This window comes from Fringilla coelebs (assembly GCF_963513975.1).
Source record: "Fringilla coelebs genome assembly, chromosome: 4".
NCBI lineage: Eukaryota > Metazoa > Chordata > Aves > Passeriformes > Fringillidae > Fringilla > Fringilla coelebs.
This window is the reverse complement of record NC_140032.1, coordinates 53,051,196-53,070,380: the sequence shown is the minus strand read 5'-3', so window position 1 is coordinate 53,070,380 and position 19,185 is coordinate 53,051,196. Positions and strand designations below refer to the sequence as shown.

At 37.6% G+C, this 19,185-nt stretch overlaps 1 protein-coding gene across 1 annotated transcript in view; it reads left to right on the top strand.

The window, feature by feature from the left end:
* Positions 1 to 19,185, top strand: part of CCSER1 (coiled-coil serine rich protein 1) — a gene marked incomplete at its 5' end in the record, with an annotated part of 535,256 nt that overhangs the window by 216,753 nt on the left and 299,318 nt on the right. The window contains one exon of the mRNA XM_084203900.1: positions 8,843 to 8,920. Within this exon, the coding sequence (XP_084060026.1) occupies positions 8,843 to 8,920 (78 nt within the window). The remainder of the gene's footprint in view (positions 1 to 8,842; positions 8,921 to 19,185) is intronic.

Below are 19,185 nucleotides of genomic sequence, written 5' to 3'. Positions count from 1 at the left end.
AAGGTAGAGAAGGTGGGAATACTTTCAGGTTCAAAAGGGGTTGCCACAACAGGGCTCGTATTGGTGATGGAATGGGTGCAGGAGTGGGAGAAATGGGAACAGGAGATGCTGTGCAAGTAAACTAAGAGGTAAGAAAGAGCAGACAGTCTTGAAGACAGTCTTGGGAGTGCGGGGTGATGAGAGGCTGGGCATCAGCTGGCAATGGGCACTGACTGCCCAGAAAGCCAAACAAAACCTGGGCTCATCCAGAGCACCGTGGGCAGCAGGGGAGGGAGGGGAGTCTGCCCCTCTGCTCTGCTGAGACCTTCACCTGCAAGGCTGCACCAGCTCTGGGGTCCCAGCACAGGCAGATCTTGTTTAGCACTGAAAAGTAGAAAGGAGAACAAGTGGAGCTGGAAGGACTGTGGAGAGCTTACTGCAGCTGGGGTAGTTTCTGCTGAACCTTCTGACAGGGTGGGAGTTGAAATTCCTCTTGTGCCTTACCCTTAATCCTTCCCTTAAGAATGAAAGCTGCTGTGTTAAGGTGAGAACTCAGCATACCGCGTTTTTACAAAATCAAGGAATTTTTGTTCTGCCTGGACCAACTCCACTGTGGAATCTATTTGTAAAACTAAAAAGTGGGCTTAGCATTCTAGAAACTGTCTGTGGTAATCAGAATTTCTACATTTCAGAAGATGAAATATTGCCTTATGTATATATGCCATATAATTTCAACTTTCAAAAGCTATTACTATCGAAAACACTGTGAAGCAAATAACATTGCAAAACTCACTAATTTTTTAGCTTTTACTTCTTATCAACATTATATAGAAGAAGTGCTGCAGCCATGAAAAACATATTTCAAATTGTAAAATGTCACTTGTTTCTTTTCATGTAGTGTGAAGAAAACACTCGCCTGTCTTCCTTGATTTAGTAGCAGATACATACAGATGTTTAAAATGTTTCCTTTAAGCTGTTATTGGGTAATTCAAGATAGTTTTGAGAATGAAGCTACCGCATCTAAATAAGTTAAAATACCCTGTCAGGAGTGGTTCCATACTAAAATTGTAAAAACCCTTCTGAGAACTGCTGAAGAAGTGAGAATAATTGCAATCACAACATTTAGGAAGTGCAAAATAGCTTGTTAAAACCTCGATGAAATGCATAGCAATTGAAGGCATCTGAATCTTTTTTGGGAATCACAGAAAAATAAAACACAGCCTCAGATTAAAACACAGTTGTGAAACTCTGGCAAAGTTGTCCATGATGCTTACAAAGTAAAATGAACTTAGGAAATAACTGGACAATTTAGCAGAAAATTATTAATATAAGTCAGGTTGGCCTCATTGTGTTCAGATTTAAAAAATAAATTGTGTCAATATTATGAAACATCTCTCATTTAGATGAAAGCACTGTAAGTGAGGGAAACTGTAGTCAGTTAACTGATCAAAGTATTGCAGGAGATAGCACCTATATCCCTGTGTGTTTATGGGCAAAGGGATATACTGGACAGTAAAGCATGTGTAGTTTTTGGATGTGAGTTTGGTGTATGCTAAAATGAGTGCCTTCAAGAAAGATACTCATTAATAGCAAGTACAAATTGATTTTTGTCTTGAAGGAATCATGTCTTTTGTAAAAAAAAAGACATTACGCTGGCTGTAAGGAGATCACAAACATCTTTCAGAGCTTCATGGAGAACAGTGAATTGTGAGCATAAGAACCCTTGTGCTGAAACTAGCACCTAAATCCATGCTGGCTTCAACAGTGGCTGTCTTTGGGTGCTTCAGAGGAACTTGGAGAGCAACCTGGTTTGGAGCATTTTTTTCCTAACCATCAAGACAGTTGCTTCCCCATATCCAGCAGCAAATAAATGTCTATTCTGTTTCTACTTCCGTCCTCTTTAATGTAATGGTAGTTGCATTTATTGTTTGTATTGATATCTGGTCCTGTTAAATTCTACCTTTTATCTTGGTCCCAGTATGTTATATTAGGTAATGATGCATAACGTGTGTAAGGGAGGAAGAGGAGTCAATTCTGTTCTCTGATTTGACCCTTCTCAGTTTGATTAATTGATTAGCTCTGTTCTAAGTGTTTTATCTGAAAGGGCAGGAAAACAGTGGATCTCTATGTAGAAGTTTGAGAGAGTCCAGAGGTTCTCTGCTGATGGCCTCTTCTTTGAGTGGATGCCAACCAGACATTTTCTTTTACATTCAGATTATGACTATGGTGTGGAGTATCAGGTAGTTACTGTGAGTGCTGTGATGCAGGCTTTGGAGAAAGAAAGTGACTTTGTGACTAGAGTTAAAAAAAACCTACAGTGAACCTACTGTGAGAGACAACCATCTTTTTTTCTACAAAGCTGAAAGCAGTTTGAGAAAAAAAAAGAGTGTACATTTGAAAGATCTCCTGCAAGGAATGAAAAGCAATTGAAATAGACAGCCTGCAGATTAAAATCCCTGGAGAGCACTTGGTTCTCTCAATTGCCTGCTGAAAGAGCAGAAAAAGCTGATTTTATATGATATTATTAGGGAGGAATATACAATAACAAAATGTCAAGGCTGGGTAGTATAGTCAATGAAGTATGAAGGAAACAATAGAAACTGAAGAGGGAGTAGAGTTTTGCTTAAGGAAATCGGTTCTCCACTGTGTTGTCAACAAAGCATTTGCATCTGTGAAAGCAACCCCCTGGTTTTCATTAGGATAAAAAAATGACTGGAGTTGCATTTAATATCATGTGTCATGGTAGCAGTCCCAGCTGGGAGAGTGACAGTCACTGATGATCCCGTGGGTCTTCTCTCAAAGAGATGTTAACCCCAAAGTCATTGTCCAAATTAGTTTTGAAATTAGATTCTGCTTGCAATAGAAGTGAAGAGGATTTTTAGAGATTAAGTTGTGTTGAATTTGCTGTTGGGAAGGTAAAAATGGTTTTCTCCTACATATTAATGGACCCTTCATGTAACCTTTCTGTAGCAGGAAGTTGTCTGACAAGGAAACTTGTGTCTCTGTTTATTACAAGTTTTGTGGAGGAAAGCAGGGAGAAAAGACAGATGGGGACGATGAGCAAGATTAAAATCCAGGTGAAAATAAAGAGCAGAAAGGAAGATATATTTGCTGTTAAATAACTGCATTCATTATGTAATGACATATATGTCATTGTCTGTTGTAAGCAATGTGATATTTCTGTACTTATAAAAACAGACTTTTTTCCTCACTTCATATTCACTGAATTGTAAACCAGTAACCTCCCATTCTCAATAGTTGAGCTTTCTATTTTATTTACAAATATCAAAACCTCTATCAAGGTGTTGTCCTTGTCCGAGCTACCAACTTATTTTTATGCTATGGAGTTTCATATTGCCATTTTAGAAACTGAAAACCAGATAATAATAGTAATTTGTGCTTTGGTGTTCTTACACTTTTGCAATTAATATAAAGAGAAGACGGATAACTTGGTAAATTTAAATATTTGAGTCAATTCAGTTTATATTAAATATAAACCAGTGTGAAAATATAGTCTGAGTCTAAGCTATTTCAAACACAGTGGCCCTTCAACAAACCGTGTATGCTTTATGTTACTTGCTGGTTATGGGCTTTAGAATTGATTTGGCCTAATTAGAAGGTTGAAAGAGCTTCTTTTAAGCTATTTTTCCAGGTGGAAATAAGTAACAGTCAACAAAATATTCTTCATACTAACCTCTCCTTGGTGCAAGAAAAATTGGTAAAGTATTAGATTTAAGAGACTCCCTGAAAGCTCACACTCTTCTGAAAAAAAACCAAAACCCACAAATAGTACTGCATGTACTAATACTGGTAAGTGACAGATCATTATCTTATCTTTTATGAGGTGGAATTTCCCAACTTCCCCAGGTGATTGTCTGCTTAGATTGAGAAAGGAATCAGGGCTAATCTGTGTGCCTGTATACTAATTACTGATTGAGAATCAGTAGGTAATTGAACCACTGCAACCTTCCCTGGCCATCTCTACCTCATGAGCATAAAAAGAGGTAGCAAGACACAGTAGCAGCTGTAATTTATGCTTCACCCCTGCAATGAGAGCTACAATAACTCAGGTCAGATGCAAGACCCTTGCAGTCTTCTTAGCTATGGGAGCAGCAAGCTCCAGGCAAATACTGGAAAATAATACTTAAATGTCTCAGCTGTTAATTGTATGCCGTAGTAATTAGTAAGATATTTAGCTGTATTTTCTAAGGAAGGAGATGTGACATGGATTTATAAATAACCACCTGAATTGTGTCCATAGATATTACAAAACACATTTTAAGGCAGCTCTCACTCCGTTCTTGGTGAGAGTGATGGGAGATGTTGGGGGAGATTACTCAAACCTGATAGGAGGTGGGAGGTGAAAGCTGTTATTGTGTGTCTACTATTTTCTTTAATCTAAACCAATTTTCATTTTTCTGGCCTCAGTTGTTTATAGAAAATTTATTTGCAGGAAGTATGTGTATGAGCAAAACCTCTTCATGACATTAAATAATACAGAAATTACAGAAACCAGAGCACTCCATAAGTGTGTAGGAGAGCATTGCACACCCTGGATGAATAACTGGATGATTCTGTCTTTGTTTTTAACCTCCCTTCATAACTTTGAGCAAATCACTTTCCCTTCTTTTTCACTTCCATGGATAAAATGGGATAATGATATTTAAGTACAATATTTCATAAAAATACTGTGCAGACCCATTAATAAATCCATTTGCAGGTCTTTGATTACCCTCAGTATATCAAAATGTCACTACTGAGCTTGCTGACTGCACTTATTTAATTTCCTAGTTCTACTCAACTCTAGATTATAAAATGATATTTTCTGACATAACTTATGATACAACTAAAACTATCACTCTGAAAGTCACTTCAGCACTCATCCGCTACTCCTTAGACAAAGCTATAAAGTACACAGATTGTCTTTTCTTCAGTTATTATAAAGATTTATTGGATCTCTAGCTCTAATATCCACTGAAGGTTTTTTCTGTCAGTATTAACTCCTTAGATCAATAAATTGTGATACTGGTCTCCTGAGGAGTCAGTGTCTGCCAGCTACCATTTCAGTGTTTACCCCTGTTGAAAAGCAGTTGTAGCAAATTAAATTGGCCTCTGTTGGTGGATGGGTCCTTATTTTACGGCACAATTAATGAAGGCTGACAGAGAAGCCACTTCCTAAGGAACGTCAGATTAAAGGCAAGGGTTTGTAGCAAGAAAAACCTGAATTTATGCAGTGGAATTGCTTTCATTTATAGAAGAGTTGCTGAAGACTGGAAGATGACTCTTCAAAAGGAGGGGTCCTTTTCAAAGGAGCGTGTTTTTAACACTGTGCTCATACCTTATCTTCTGTGTTGCTGGAGAACCACTGACTACATTCTCTTAATCTGCTTTTAGTTTACATTGTTACGTAGGTTTGTGAAAAGTTCTGCTTTGAGGAAGGTAGAGATAAGTGGAATAAAACAAAACCAAGCCTGTAACTACTTTAAAACAGCTCTAGAAACAGCTGCTTTCACTTCAATCTAGCTCAAATGATGAGAATTTGTCCTCAAACAGGATCCTGACCTTGGATCTCCAAAATGGATGTAGCGATGGGAAAAGTTTGTTCTCTTGGACTTGTTTGCTTCCTTTGCCTCATTATCAGGAAACTTCCTGCTCCCAGTTTTAACATTGCTCTCCCAGGATAAATGATTAGTATGGCCTGTCATTGACTCCAAGATACCTTTTCAACTGCACAATAAGGTAGATGTAAGTTTAGACTGATTCTAGAAATTAGAATATAACCTGAATGTTGATCTTTGCAATCATGGAAGAGTATTGACAAAATTCTAATAATGTCAGTTTTCTGGATATTAGCAGCCTGTTCCAAACAACAAAAAAAATGGCCTAAAAGCACTGTGAGAAATGCTCACAGGGTGGGTTTTTGGGTTGGGTTTTTTTTTTTGGCATGGGCAAGATGGTATATTTCTAAACTGTTGTTCTGAGAAATACTTGAATTGCTTGGTATTCAGATATTTTGAAAATGTAGTTTAGGTGATTAAAGCTGTGCAAATTTTCTGCCCTCTGGTAAACTGAGAGGTTTCCAGTGACACATGGAAAAGGCTCAGTCAACAAAACCCAGCTGTGCATTTTGTGCATAAAAAACACATATTAAAATGATAGTGGCACAGCAAAGTACTGCAAAATCAGATGTCCTAATTTTGCCTAATATTTTGAATTACGATACAAATTATGTTTATTTAGCATTTGCAATGACTTACAACATGTAATTATAGCCTCATGGTATAGCATCTTCTGGTTAATTTATAACTAAAACCTATCAAGTTTATGCTGGTCTTGAAGTGAGTGGCTGCTTTTATGAGAACACAGTTGGTTTAGACAACATCAAATAAAAAGTCCCCATTGAGTAAATTCCTCACAGTGATTCTTTTTTATATGTATGGGGAGCTTTAGACTGCAAAGTGTGATTATGATAAACACACCACAGAGAGCAAATTTAAGTGGGGAGTGTGGTGTTGTTTGAAATTCTTACTATATTGCTTCAGGAAGGCAAGCTGTCAACATCTTTCATAGCAGTGATTAGTTTGTAAGGGTTTGGGTTTTTTGATAGCTTGAGAAACAGCCCTTTTGGTGCTGTCTCACTCAGTCCTCCACTGTAATAAACTGTGTTAATGCCATTGGGTTTAATTAATTTACACAGGCACAGATAGTGCTCTGCTTTCCTTAGAGAGGAAAATTGCTGAAAGTGTTGGAGGGGCCACTGAGAGAATGTATATGTGGGCAGCTCTAGGCTCTGCTGCCAGTGCTCCTGTCTGGCCAGACTCAAATTAATTTCAGTCCAGAAGCCATGTAGTCGTGGTGCCCCTCTTAACACAGCCCCACCCCCAACAGCCCTTTGGGTTCAGGCGTGGAGCCACAGCAGTGTGACATCGGACCTGGGCTGGCTCCTGTCCGCTCATCATGGAAGAGCAGATGTTTTTATGAGGCCATCCCCTGGATGTGCCCTGAGGTGTTTTGTGACAACACCAGTGTCATCCTCAGGGCTGTTAAACCGACCTTGGATTCCATCTATCCCAGAACAATGCACAGCTCACGCTTTGCAGATTTTTCCTAGTGGTGCTGTTTCGGTGCTTAAAGATGGGTCTGTCCTCCTGCACACTTCTAATTGCAAATTAGGGTATTTGATTTGGTTTGGAAATCAGATGCTTGATTTTCCCCCCCCCCTTAGTTTTTTTTTTCTCTTCTATATAAATTAAATATTTATATAATGCCAGCTGCTGAGCTGCTGGCATTTGAGGCAGAACATTCCAACAGAAGTGTCCAGTTTTGTCTGCACTCTGTGTTTCAATCTAAGTTTCACTTCATTTTGTAAATATTACTGGGCATTTTTCTTGATGATCAGGTGCAGGAATTAGAGTTAAAATTTGTAATGTTTCTGAATACAATGGATTCTACAAAGATACTGGCTTTCTGACGTGCTGCAATCTTTCTTAATTCCTCAACATCATCTCTGTGTTCCGTGGGTTATAAATTACTTGTCTCTTTCTTAGGATATAATTACCATGGCCCCCTTCTTTTTACTTTATTTGCATCCCTATTATTTAGCAAGTAACTGCTGTCTTTTCTTTCAGCTATGGTATAACTGATAGGTATTTAATTTAACTCACATTTTCTCAGCAGGTGTTAACTTTGAAGTCTCTGTGCCCTGTTTTGGATTTCACACAGGGATTTTGTACCCAAAATTTTATCTTTTTTCATCCCTGGCCAGTTGGCTGAGTAAAATGCACTGTCTCTCCATAAGCATCTTCTGATGAATGAAGTGTTAGAAATTACTGGGTGGAGCACTGTGCTTCACTTGCAGAATTTGGGTTTATCAAAGTACTTAGATTCATAGTGATGCAGAAACAGATATTGGATCAGTCAAGTGTACAAACTGAATTTATGAAATCATTCTGAATTGCAGTGCTACATTGTGAAAAGGAATGCACTACTAGGCCATGCAAAGTTGATGATTTTTTTTTTATATTCTTAATTTCTGTTTTATTGGTGGTCATGGTGGATTTTTTTTTCATTTTAGTACTTGAGGTACTAAAGAGGTACCCAAGAGGTAACATTATTCTAGTTTTCTCCAGGACAATATTGTGATATTGTTTATATATAGTTTTTAAACGCCAATTTTGTTCTTCTATTATTACCGTTCTCTTTTGTTAAGTCACACACTTGTTTTATTATCTGTCACATCTGTAAAAATAATGACCATGCCAACCAACAGGTCACTGAAATATGATTTAAAGAGGGCGGGGTTCTTGGTCGATCTTTCAAGCATTTTGACTTGACAGATCCATTGAAGTATACTGAATTGTTTTGATTTATAACTTTGGTCTTCACTGTTTCTTTTCTTGTATTAGTGCTTGTTTGTAAGGTATATTGACTCATGTGAATGGGATCTTTTTTTAAACATTGAACCTAATATTTTCCTGCAATATATTGTTTTCCTGTTAATATTTCCTTCTAAATATACTGTTGAGCCACCCCAAAAATAATTTAAAATTTTATGTCATAGTTTCTTTTGAGATGAATAATTTTTTCTATATGAACAAATATGAACAGCATGTTTGTGTACTTGTGCATTTGTTTCAGTCTTTGAATGGGGAGTTAATTCAAAATAAAATGCAAATACTTACCCATTAGTGAAATACTTGAACTAATTACAAGCAAATAAAGTACAGGTTGCAGTCGTCAGTCTAATTCTCTTGGATTTCCAGTGCTGTTTTCAAGCTCTTTCATCCCCTCCTCCTCCAAAATGTAAAAAAGTTTTCCATAGAACTTGATTGGAAAGGCAAACTCCTGTGTGCTTTTCTTTCAGAGTACGGACATGAGCCCAGCTGGCAGCACAGCCTCCCTCCCTGTCAGCCCCCTTCCTGAGGAGCCGTTGTTTTTCAAGGTACAGTTAATTCATTTCATCATAAATATTGTCTATTAATCTTGCCTTATCATGTTATCTGCTGTACTGTGAAGTGCCATTGTTGCTTCTTCCTTTTCTTCAAATTACCATGATGTCAGCAGATGTTCTGTGTATATACCATGCAATTTTCAAGAAATACCTAGAATACAATGTTGGTTTTGAATAGTTTTCCAGCAGACTACAGCTGTGAATTGTTATTTGTAAGACCGTGCTTTTATCCATCATCCCGTTTGGATCTCTGCATTCCTGTTCAAGTGTGTGTCATCAACAGATTTATCTTTATTTTGTATTTCAAATATACATTTTGACAAAACAATGAATAGTTTCCCCAAGGATACAGGAGACATTAAAGGTCTGTCAAGGGACAGTTTTGGCATAAGTCCAGTGTAAGCCACAGGCCTGGCATTTTTGTTAATAATAAATGTTGGGACAATGTCCACAACTTCATGAGGTTTAACCTGTGAGGAGTAAGTTGCCATATGTCACATTTTCAGCTGACACCATGGTATCCATCCCTGGGACACAGAATAGCCTTAGGCAGATCCTCTTGGAAGAGGTCTCCTGAGGCCACCCAGGTACTCAGAGCAGTGCTGCATCATCTAGCAAAGAGGTCACCTTGCCATTTGTTCCTTTGGATAAGGAAGAGGGAACTTGTATTTTCAGATCCATTCACTCAATTGGGTGTCATAATACTGACTAAGTTACACTCACAGGATTATCTCTCATAAATTTTCCCTCTCTCAAGTAAGTTTCCACCTTCTCTGTGCAATCACTTGCCTTGGTTGAGTTTTAGTCAGTTTGTGATGATGCTAAGTTAAAGCTGAGTAACTGGAATTAATGAAGTTTGGTGATGTAAAGTTTGTGTCTCTCCTGCATGTTCTTCCAGCACAGGAAATAACAGTGTCTTTCAGATCTGGCCAAGCCCAGAAAATAAACTCCTTTCCCCACCCCCTACCCCACCCCCACCCCCCCCCAATATTTTCAGTGTCTGTGAAACATTTGTACAACCAGCCAGCTGATTCTTGCTATTAGAAGGCTTGAGGATTGTGCTTCCTCAGTTGTTTCATCAGTGGAGTTTCAGATGGGATATCAGTGGTCAGCTATTTACTGATTCTTATTCCTGTTTTGGAGGTTGAACACTTTTAACACCCATCTCTCAGTCAGATTTAGCTGATACTGAGCAATGTTTTGCCCAGATACCAGGGTACACATCTTTATTTCTTTGGAACACCACTTCAAATGCACACTGAAGTCTGCTCAACAGTCTAAGTCAGATTCAGTAGTTGAGTCTCCCTGTGCCTGGAAAACCACGAAGATATTACACTTAAAAAGAATGAGCTGTTCAGCTCAGATAAAGGTGTAAGAGGTAAGGAAATCTAACTTCTTAATTTTCATGCTGAGGTAATCAAACATTGCTCTGTTTGCATCAGGGTGCTGACAAGTACATTGTAGTGTCTTTATTTTTTAAGGAAATGGTGTTCCTGTAACCCAAAATGGCTTGTAAATTACTTATTTGAAGTGGAATAGTTGCTCTAATAAAACAATAAAGATTTTTTTTTTATATTAAAAGTCTAGTAGAAATGGAAAAAAACCTGAAAAATAGGGTAGAGAGCATTACTTAATCTTTCATTTTCAGTCAATTTTCAAACCAGGAAACGTTTTCCTTTGCATTTCAAGTAAAATGAATGGAGGTCAGACCAGGAAAAAGTTAAGTGCATTTCACAGCATTTAGTAGAAATAAAAATAATATAAAATGTAACAGTTTCTGTTATTTCTCCTTGGCTCACTCCAAGAGAGAGCACTGTTGTTCCAGTTGTAATGTGAATGTCTGGTTTTACAAGCCATAACCCTGACTACTGTCAGTCAATAATATTGGCTTTTGATGATGGGATGGTGCATTTCCCTTGGCAGCATGGTAATAACCTTTCCCACAGCCTTAGTGTAGAGAAGGAGATTGAAAAAGAAATTCCATTCCGTGGTTCGGAAAGCACAGGTGTAACGAAGCAGGGCCCTATAAACTGCCTCTCTTTTGGACAGTTGAAGATCTCTGAGCTAATGAGCTTTTATATTAGACTGTGAAATGAAACCAGGCCTGGGTTCTCAATCATACCTGGTTTTATACTAGGAAAGAGAGCTGTCCTTCCTTGGATTTTAACGATTTGCCTTCAAAAGAAAGTCTGCATTTCTGCATAAGGAAAGAATGCAAATCCTGTCACCGTACTCTTCTTGTATATCCAACTTCACCAAAGCAGATGCCTGTCATTTTTAGTCCCACAGGATATGTGCAGGAAAAATATGAAGAACCTAAGCTTGTACAAAACCATTTTAAGATTTTGAATTTAATCTAATGAAAGCTAGAAACCAGATTTCCCTGGAAGTGCTTCTAAGTTGCATCTCAGCTCTGCTAACACCAACCTCAGCTGCCATTTTCCCAATATATTGCACATGCTGTGACTTGTAGCAGAAGGGTCCAAATCATATAGGACCCTGCTCAGGAGTGTTTGGAGCAAGATATTTTCCAGCACAGCAAGAGATAGTCCACCTGAGTCCATCAAATACCATTCCTTTAACTGAGGCATTGTGCTTTATTACATCAAGACAGTGCTTTTAAAAGTGTATCACTGATACCCAGCAAAAGGAGTACAATTGGGTGAGAAATAAAGGTAGCCAACTCCAGAGCTGTTGAATCCTAAAAGCAACCAGGAGAAAATTACTAGCTAAACATATAGGTAATGCCATTCAGCAACCTTTCTTCCATAACTCTTGTAAATAGTAGATTTGGTTTTCCTTGAGGAAAGGGGCAACTTTGCACAGCAGCCAGTACAGCCAATTTTCTGTGCAGCTTTGGGTTCCTTCTCCCTGTGGAGTTAGCAACACACAGATGTTCAGAGCAGTCTTCCTTAGCTGTGCTCTTCAAAATCTTAGAAAAAAAATCCTCTTCAGCTATGTACACACACCCATTGGCAAAATGCTTCTACAACCATTTTTGATAAAGCCATCATAGGCATTTCGTTTTAATGAGGGTTATTTTCAGCTTTCAACCCTCTGCTGTTTTCCATGTGTTTAGAAAAGGAAGATCTTTTCCTATATTGTAGAAAAAGTTTTATTTCTCCTCTCAGAAAAGAACATCATCTTTGTTGGTGGTTTTGCACTTAAACTTTCAAGTGGGCAGGATCTTCTTTTGAAGAGAAGTTTTTTCTTCTGTCCCTTTATATTCTTTCTTGAAGAATTAGGTCTTTGTCTTGTGGGAAAAAGGTATGTCACAATTGAAATATTCCAGAACTTAGAATTTGGAATATAATGGAGCAGAATGGTATTTGTCATGCAACCTTAAGTGTTATTCTGTGCTATAATAGCAAAACTGTAGCTGGCTCAAATATGAGTGACTTTTAATTATGAGTACTTATATGCACTCTCATTAGCTGGAATTAAAAATAATCCTGCCTTTCATTTAGAAAATAAGTGAAGGAGTGGGTATTTCTAAAAGGTCAACTTAGCAAGCAATGTCTCATCTATTTTTTAGAACCTGTTCTTTTCTCCTACTCATTATCCTGGGCTTTATTATAATAGTGCTTTATTATTTTTAAATTATTTTAAAATATAGTGACAGTCTTTTAAGAAGAGATCTGTGACAGCCATTTAGTACATCAAATATCTAATATTAGCTAATTATACATTATCTGTTGTAATGAGCATCAGTTTCACTGGTTATTAGTCACAGCCAAGTTGTAAATAATAGCCATAATAGTAATTTATTGTAGAGATGTTTAATTGTGTCTCAATTCTGATTAATCTCAACCATGCTTTACTAATTGGCATTAAATGAAAGAAAAAAATTCCTCCATTATTTCCTTTCTCCTTTGAGGGAGCTGCGAATTTCCTTCAGTATTTATTATCCTACTGTTCTGACTTCTGTAATTAATACCCTTGATGCAAATTCCTTCAGTAAGAAAACAGAAGTGCCAGGTCAAGTAGCAAAAGCTGACAGTCCTCAGTAGTGTTACCACTGCTGTAGGTCTAGTAAAGTGTAATCTGTACTAAATTATGTCTATACTTAGAGTTTTACTATTCATCCTGCAGCTTTACAGGCTCTGGAAATGCAAATCAGTGCAGTTCATGAATGGGCATGAGCTCTGGCAGCTCCTGACATTTGTGCCTAGAATTAGCAAGAGATAAATTATCCATTTGGTCTGTAATCACAGTTTAATTTTCCTGCAGATATTTGGAATAATCAATATGAAAGGCACGGTAATGACTGCTGGTTAGCCTAGGGAACTCATCTTTCAGAGCGGGGCTTCGTATTTCTACGTGTAGAATGAGATCTTTTCTTAACCTGCTCAGCAGTGATGACAGCAAGCTGGGCCTGCAGTTCCAAAAGCTTCCTATGCTAGTTGACACAGCCAGCTTATTTACTCTCTCTACCTTAAATGCACTATTTTGAATATTTTAACTATTTGCTGACACTTCCTTAAATAAAGATTTTAATGTGTTGCTTTGTGTTCAGAATGGCCTCTGAAATAATCCCACAGACCTTGCTTGACCCCATGGCAGATGGAGCAGGCTGGGGTTCAGTGATGCTCTCCAGTGGGCTGGAGGCCTCATTAACTGTTGTCCCTCTCTTTCCACCCTCCAGCTGAATTTCTGGTTCTGCTGAGAAGCATCTGAAGCCTCTGTGATTTTGGTTTTTTGTTTGTTTTGGAGATGTTTTTGATATTTTAGTAAAGTGAGTAGAGTTGTAGAAGTATGACTCACACCTTTACTGTTCTGCTGCCTCAGCCTCCATCCTATTTTAAACCAGTCTGTCGCCATTCTTCAGTGGTTTAATCAATTCCTCCCACTCTTAATTGTTCTCTCCCATGTCAAAATTTCCTTTCTTTATGACTCCTGTGCTGGTATAGCACAGACTTTTAAAAGTCACATCATCACAGCAGCTTTCTGCCTTTGGTGCAAGCCTTCCATTTTGTCATTTCTCAAAAAGATTTATACATCTGATTTGTTTCACAGTCTTTATCATCATAGGATATGAGCTCTTGAACAGCACTGATTTTGTTCTGAAGGGAGGAGTGTGAAGCAGGTATTATGGGCCCTGTTACAAGAAGCTTCTGTGCATTTATTCAGTCTTTGCCTTTTTCTCAGCAACTCTGTGCACATTTTTCCTAAGAAAAAGAGCTCTGCCAGCAAGTCTGTGTGAATAGAACCTGTTTAATGAGGAAATTGAACATTTTTTTTATTGTGGGGAGTGTAGGTACATCAGTAGTGTGCCAGTATCACTGACAAATACTAACATATTTACTAATGACTAAAAGGATCAGCAATGAGATTGGGAAATACATGTATTATTTGATTTCTTTCTGCCTCTATGCCATGATCATAGTTCCTTTTTTTTCCAGATTTTATGTGCATGTCTTTTTAGTGTATTCTCCTTTATTTTATTGAAGCTTTCATCACAGGTTCACCACTAGTTCAAAATTTCAAAATTAAAATTCCTATCTTAGGCAAAACTGATGCTTTAAATGCTATAAATTCAGTTATTTACTCAATGAGCCACATATAGGAAAATGATTCATGTATGTCTTATTAAAATCTTCAAGAGCAACCAGAAACACAAATTATGCTTTAACAAAGGCTTGCAGAAGGATCATCATTACTTTTTTTTTCAGTTAACAGGCTTTCCAGCATAACTTAACATTTCATATAATCAGCACTGCAAGGGTAAATATTGGGTTCATTCAGGTTCCTTCCCTCAGGCAGACACGTGCTCACACAGTGAATTCTGAGGCATACCTACAAAGTAAGCTTTTCCTGCTGAGTACTCCATATCCAAGATTTAAAAGTCATAAAACTTGTAACATTATAGGCTGCTGACAAGATTTTATCACTAAGGCTATGAAAAAAGATTTTCTTGAAACTCCATGGGAGGATTCTGATACACCCAGTAAGAGCACTTAAAGTGCTAATCTAATCATCTCGATGCAGACAGTAAATCCTCCTAATTTCCCTTGTCATGGCACTGACAGGCATAAGGAAATCTTGGGGAGCATTGAGGAATCCTTTCAGTGCAGGCAGCTCGGGGTGCAGCTGCAGGTTCAGCTCTGGGGGGAAGGAGCCTGAGGGCTCTAGACCTGCACTTGGACTGTGAGGGTGTAAAACTCCAGGAGTTTTTTGTTTGGGGCTGCTCCTCAGGGGCACCAGTCGAGCTGTGATTTGTGATTTCGTTACTGCACCATGGTTAAATAATATTAAAGATCTGGAAGCCTGAGACTACTCTGGGAAACCGGGTGTGACTGTGTGAGTGTGGAAAATACAGCTGCAAAAGGTCCTAAGTTCCAGTTCAGGGGCTGCCAGAGGGGCTCCTGGATGGTCAGACAGAGAGGTTTCCTTATCAGGCGTCTGTAAAGTATGATGCACGGGTTTTTTTGTTTGTTGGGGTTTTTTTTGTGGTGGTTTTTTTTTTTCTTTTTGGTTGGTTGGTGGTTTTGGTTTTTGTTTTGTTTTTAGTGAGCAGACTCATTATAAAGAGTTTGGAATAAAATTTCATCTAAATCAATGGCACAGTGCCCACTGACTATAGTGACATGTCCCATCAGGCCATGGATGGCATGGATTATGTCACAAGCATCAATTACTTGAGAAGTGAAAATGTTCATCTGTGTTGACCATTTTAACCCCATCAATTATTTTAAAGGTGAAAATGTAAATCCATTTTGACCATTCCAACCCAAGAGTACTTTCTGCAGGTTGGAAATGAGATAAAATTCAAGCGCTTTCATCAATTATGTTCAATATAGTGAAAATGTAGAACTGTTTGCAATGCAGGAGTTTATTTAATAATAATTATTCACTTTCCAGCATGTGTTACAGCAATGAATGTTTTCTTCCCAGGATAAATTAAACAAACTGGGGACTTGAAAATGGGTTTTGTACATCTCAGATATGTATTCTCACTGTAGCTGGTCCTCTCTCTCCCTTTCTGGCCAAGGTTTGCTGCTTTTTCATCCAGAAAGCCTCTGAAAATCATAGGTGTGGAAAGTTGGCATGTTTTTGACAAGAAGTTTTGACTTAGTGAAATTAATGATTTTAAATAGAAAACATCTGATCCTTGACTCTTCCATTAGAACATGTATAAACAACTTTCCCAGTACTGAGTAATGTTCATGACCCAGCCACATGTTTTCAAACATAATCCGTTACAGTAAGAAATTGAGGGTTGGCATTTTGAAATTCTTATCAAGTTAAATGTCTCTAAAGTACGATACTAAAAATAACTGACTGACTTTGAAAATGTTCACCGAGAGTTTAAAGAGGCAGATATTTTTGTGAGCAATTTAGACAGCCATTAACTGAAATTAAAGGCAAGATCTAATTGCTGACACATAGACACCTTGTGCCACTTCTGAAAGCTCTCTCCTGCCTTTCCTATGGCTAACTTTCTAGCAGAGCCAATTATTGGCAGGTGATGAAAGGTGTTGTGCTGTAGTTTGATTTTTGTTGTCTCCCTGTTTTCTTTTCCATTTAAATTTGTGACTTGGTTGTGCTCTGTCTCTTGGTCAGTTATAAACTCCTTTGTGAGCCACTTGTTTATAATGAACTCTTTAGTTTTACTGAGGAATGTGGCTTGTCTGGGAGGCTTTGATGGCCTGATGCAATGGTGACTTAACATTGTTAGGCAAGGTCTTCTGAAGTGCTGTTTCTGTTTCATCAACCTTTGCATGGTTGTATAACATTAAGGCTAATTTTGTGTGGAAAAAAAATAATTTCCTCTGTATTTAAATATTGTAACATCATTATGGTAGTACTGGGGTAAATTTTTTGGTTTTGAAAGGTGTATTATACTCTGATTTTGAGCCATAGCATGTGCATTCAATTTATTCTCTGCCCTTCTCTTTGCTCCTGGTATAGTTCAGTTCTTTGATTATTGGTAGTGAAATATATTTGTGTGCTTAAAGTAACTTTTTAGTGTCTTACCATTTTATTTAAGAACCATAAAGTTTCTTCCACTTTTCTGACACACTTTTTTGCAAAAGAGGACAGGTAAAAGGATATCTTTGTTGATTGAAATTTTCTCAAATGTGGCTGTATGAACTGGCTCTTAATAGTAGTCCAGAAAAGTTATGTCTCTTCATGTGTATAGAATAAGAAATCTCTATTCAGGCTCCTTCAGTTAGCAGAGATTTTAATAAGAGTCCTGAAAGGTATTGGGGATAGAGACAATGGAAAGTGTCAGCTTTAATTATTTTTAAAATGTTGGAAACTCAGTCTTAAGGCTGTAGGTGCGTTGCATTGTTGTGATAGGGAAAACCTACAAGAAAATGCCATTCCTCCTGTGAGTATCTCACAGATAACTTTGACAATTTAAGAAAAGCTTTCAAGTTTTAGACCATTTAAATTTTTAAACTATTTCTTACTAAATTGATGAGGACATGATTCGCTTAAAAATTCTGGTAATGAAAAAAGTAGACTAAAGGAAAAAGAGCATGGCCTTCGTGGTTGAAGGAGTTGATAATAGGAGGGGAGAAAGCCTATAAACAGACTTAATCACTGCAGGGCTGAATGCTATAGATGAGAAGGAATACAAAATTTTTAATTTGGATAGTATTTGCTAAGCATTTCAAACTTGTACAACTATGTGGTAGTCTGATAGCTTTGTGATCATTGTATCATTAGAGTTATCATCTGTCATTAGAGTTCTGAAAAATTACATTAGGATTAAGGAGGGTGCAATGGAAAAAAGTTTTCTTTAGGTGCATATCTGATTACCTTTTGTTGTAGTGATTACATTTGTGGATGTTGTCAGTAACCAAGAAAGGAACAAACAAGCGTGACTGATTGTTGTTTATTTTGGGTTTTTCTGCACAGTTTCATATTTAAGTGAAAGGGAGAAGCGTGTCATCCTCCCCATAACTGTAAAGAGTAATATTTATTTCTGGTTCTTCAAATAAGTTTCCAGTTTATTCAAAAGTCAGTAAAAAGAGGTTAAGTTTGGGGTGTGGGCGGGAATGTTTATCTACAGATGAACCAAGAGAATAATTCAGAATGAAGATGAAATAGTTTTTACAAGCAACATGAAACAAAGATGTTTCCTGAAGTTTTCTGTATGCGGTTCCATAAAATACCTAAAGCCTTACCATTTTCATAGGTTGGTATGTCTGCATCAAGTTTAAATTGCTTAGGAGACATAGACTAACTGGAAATCTGCAGGGTATAATAATGTATAATAGAAAAACAGCTGCAATGGAAACCAAGAAAAAAGAGAAATAAGAAAACTGGTGACAGTGAAGATTAAAATAAATTAGTTTGTTTGGCATGCCCATGTTACAGAATGTAGGAGGTTCACACGCACAAATTATTTTTTTTTTTTGTACTATGAAAGAAAAAGTTTAAAGATATTAAATATTGCTTTCATTCTGGGGTTGCAGATGTGAAATAGGATGAAGTTGGGATACTGTGTAAGAGCGGAACTTGGACTGCAAAGTTGACTTACTAATATTTCTCAGGGATTGTTTGGATTCCTCTAGGTCAGTTTTATTTTATCAAATCTTCAGTCTCTTTGGATAGAAATGTTCCTGCAGTTGCAAGCTTAATAGGCTGGGGCTGGCATCTTTGTGCAGGCAGTTCTGGGTTTGCTGCTTTGTCCATAGTGAGCTCTGCTCACTGAGCAGCACTGGGAGGAGGGGTTTTGTCCAACCTGACCACTTAAATGAGAGTTGTCATACCAATGCAGAATTAAATTTGGAGAAGAAACAGTTTTCCTGTACCATGGAAGTTCCAAATATTTCAGGACACTCTTGAGCCTGGTATGAAACAAGCAGATCATAATCTGTGTCATTTGGTCACCCCAGCTCTGAGCAGCAAAGTCTTTAGCTGTGATAGTATTTGTCAGAATTAGAAATGGCCAAAATGGTACTTATGGCTTCTTGTATCTTATTTTGCTTTATGCTTTGCTGCATTCCTGAGGAGATATTTCAATTGCATGTTTGTGTATTTGATATTTATTGCCATGTTTATAAACATTTTGAATGAATAATGTATATATGGACTTTTAAGTTATGAATTCTTTAAGCCTTTTGCTTCAGTCTCCCCTTCTGTATGTCTTTATCCTCTTTCCTTCCACGACCTAAGAATGATTTCAGTACTCTTCATTTCCATAATTATCCTTAGTGATGTGTGAGGATGAATGCAAATTTGTTAGCAGAATGATAATTTCTTATCATAACAAGGAAAAAAACCCGCAGAAATAGCTGTCC